The 3,040-nt window shown below is 43.7% G+C and overlaps 1 protein-coding gene across 1 annotated transcript; it reads left to right on the top strand.

Moving 5' to 3' along the window:
- The first annotated feature begins 1,678 nt into the window (after positions 1 to 1,678).
- Positions 1,679 to 2,488, top strand: LOC149066217 (uncharacterized). Its single transcript, XM_089253091.1, has one exon. The coding sequence runs from the start codon at positions 1,679 to 1,681 to the stop codon at positions 2,486 to 2,488; it is 810 nt and encodes a 269-aa protein (XP_089109217.1).
- The last annotated feature ends 552 nt before the right edge of the window (positions 2,489 to 3,040 follow it).

Raw genomic sequence — 3,040 nt, 5'->3', positions numbered from 1 at the left:
TTGGAGATGGTGGCAAAATTCATGTAGCCCACTGGCAGCAAAACTGTAAATCCGCCTCTGTACACCTAGGTCTGATTTCAGCAAGGGCAAGTTGGACATTAGCCCTGATGCCCGTCCATAATTTAGGGGATTAGCCCTAAATTTGAACGAAATTAAGTCATCGAGCAATCAAATATCTTTGACCATATTCGTGAATGCCTCCGAATTTCTATTTCCCAAGGCACCCTGAAGTCACCCCCCAATGTAGTGTTTTTGTTCTCTGTTGCTGCAACTTCTGTTAGCAAAGGAAAAAGAATCGAATTTCAACACTCAATATGATTCGTTTGTTTCTCCAGACAGTATTATGAAGATGATGATGACGCCACTGTTGAGAGGGTATAAAAGCGACGGACGTGATAGAGTTCCTTGAAGAGTTCGGGAGGTTGGTTGGGAACTTATGTGGTTGGGTGCCGAGTAGAGTTGGAATCTCTTTGGCTCCTCTTTCTTTTTCAGGTACCCACCATTTCACCAAATGGTCAACCTTTCTACTACAGGTCTGTAGTAAGTAGAATGAACATTTCCTATATTTTTACTAAAAAGTCTTTTTTTTTTTTTACGATGAAGATTACTTGAATGATAATTATGATTGTAATTATGAATTTTTATCGCATAATTTTTTAAAATATATTTTTTGGAATACATTTCTAAACCAAAGAAAATTTTGTAGTAGCTCTTTATTTTTCATTATAGGAAGGATGACCATATAACCCGTATTTTTGACCGCCACGACTTTTTTATCCTTCAAAGAAATGTCCCGTTTTTACTCGTATTTTCAACGAAGTTTATTTGGGCTTATATATAACCGTGACTGAAACCGTAGATGATAATTTTCATTAATTTGTAATTTTTATGACTGGGGGAGGGGAATATGACTCGAATTTCACGAGATATTTTCCAGTAATTTTGGCCACCCGTACTTTACAAAAAATGTCCCGTTATGTCCCGTATTTTCAACGAAGTCCATGTGGATTTTTATTCTGGATTGGGGAATTCTGATGGGATAAAATTTCCGAAATAATTGCGCTGAATACCCTTCCTCTCCTTACCGGGGTGTACTTCCGTCATATTTCTTTCGGGGAGGTCCGCGAGGGAGCTTACCATGGTCCATAAATCCTAAAGGGCTGTGGTGTCTCATGCAGACGACCCCCCAAGAGTCGGGTCAACGACCTCGGGTGTGTCACGTGATCCCGGGTACTGGAGACGACCGTCTGGAAAACAGCAGAGCAGAGAGTCACTGCACACGAAAGCGTGAGGTTCAAAAATTTCTATGCCTGTCTTTTTCATTAACCCAGATTATCATTATGTGTCGTCGTAATAAATGTTTATTCCAAAGCTGTGGCTCTGTGTAGTGACTCCGCAGTGGTGACCAGCGACGTTTAGGAACATTAACCATCAAAAAAAGTCCATCTTCATTGAAGATTTAATCTCATGCATTTTCGGAAATTTTCTTCTTTCCGAGCCTCCATTATGTCTGTGGTTACGACGACTCGATTCTTCCCTCAAAGAGGCCCCTGAAGAACAGACCCCTCTCGCCCACGCATCATCGTCTGCTCTTCTTCTCTTCTGGTGTGTGACCTCCTCCTCCTCCTCTCTCTCGTCTTCTCTTCTTTTTTTCTCTCTCTCCCGTTGGAGCTGAGCGATGGCGGAAGAAAATGCTCAAGTTTCGAGGATTGGACTTCGATTACCTCCGTTTTGGGAATCCAATGTCCAACTATGGATTCAACAGTGCAACAGTGCTTTTCAACTCAGTGGAATCACTAACGATGACACGAAGTATGCAGCCTTGGTCTCTTCCTTGGACGGAGAATGCTTGTCTTTCGTCTCGGATCTGATATTAAATCCTCCGGCAATCAACCGCTATCAAGCCTTGTCGGATCGCCTCATAAAGGAGTTCGCCGCGACGGAACATCAAAAAGTCAAGGAACTTTTGAACGAGCTACAGCTGGGTGATCAAAAGCCAAGTCAACTGCTGCGAAAGATGAAAGAACTCTCCGGCAACAAAGTCACTGACGAGTTCTTACGCACCTTGTGGATGCAACGCTTACCGCAAAATATTCAAGCAGTGTTATCGGTTTCCAGTGAGCCATTAGATCAACTTGCTGTCCTAGCCGACAAAGTGGCTGAAGTCACTACCCAAAATTACGTGTGTCGAATCCAGCCATCGTCGTCATCTCAAATGCAGTCGACTCCAGATCGAACCGATTCGACATCAGCCATCGAAACGCTCACCAAACAAGTGGCAGAGCTAACGGCTACGGTGAATCGACTCTCTAGAGGGAGATATCGCAATAACTCCCAACAGCGACGATCTAGGCGTTCAACATCTCGTTCAAGTCGAGCACGGGATATCTGCTTCTATCACAACAAGTTCGGTGAGAATGCCCGCTACTGCCGTCAGCCATGTAAATTCCAGAAAAAAAACGACGACCTTCCATCATCGCTGGTATGATGGAATCGTACAACAAATCCAGCAGGCTCTTCGTGATCGACAGAGTTACGGGTGACCATTTCCTTGTTGACTCTGGCAGTGAAGTTTCTGTTATCCCACCTAAAAAAAATTCGTCAGCACTACATCCAAGTTTCCATTTGTTCGCCGCAAACAACAGCAAGATTCTTGCTTATGGTTCCACGGTCAAGAAACTAGATTTAGGTCTCCGGAAACATTTTTCCTGGACATTTCTCGTAGCTGACGTCACTTCACCAATACTTGGAGCTGATTTTCTCAGCAACTTCAACCTAATCGTTGATGTGCGAAACCGACGACTCATCGATTCGCAAACATCATTACGGGTACTCGGATCGATCAAGCCCACAACACAACCTTCCGTCACTACCATTGGAGATTCTGAATACAGTGCTATATTTCAAGAATTCCCAGATGTCTTCAACCCTTCACAGATCGGTAAAACAGTGAAACATGTGACGCGACACCATATCATCACTCGAGGACCACCGGTGGCTTCCAAACCTCGCCGTCTCAATCCAAAAATTCAACAACAGG

The sequence above is a fragment of the Pholcus phalangioides genome, unplaced genomic scaffold (assembly GCF_987345545.1).
Source record: "Pholcus phalangioides strain wild (caught in Gottingen) unplaced genomic scaffold, Ppha-v1.0 ptg000032l_1, whole genome shotgun sequence".
Taxonomy (NCBI): domain Eukaryota; kingdom Metazoa; phylum Arthropoda; class Arachnida; order Araneae; family Pholcidae; genus Pholcus; species Pholcus phalangioides.
Note: the sequence above shows the minus strand (reverse complement) of the source record. Positions and strands in the feature narration are given on the sequence as shown.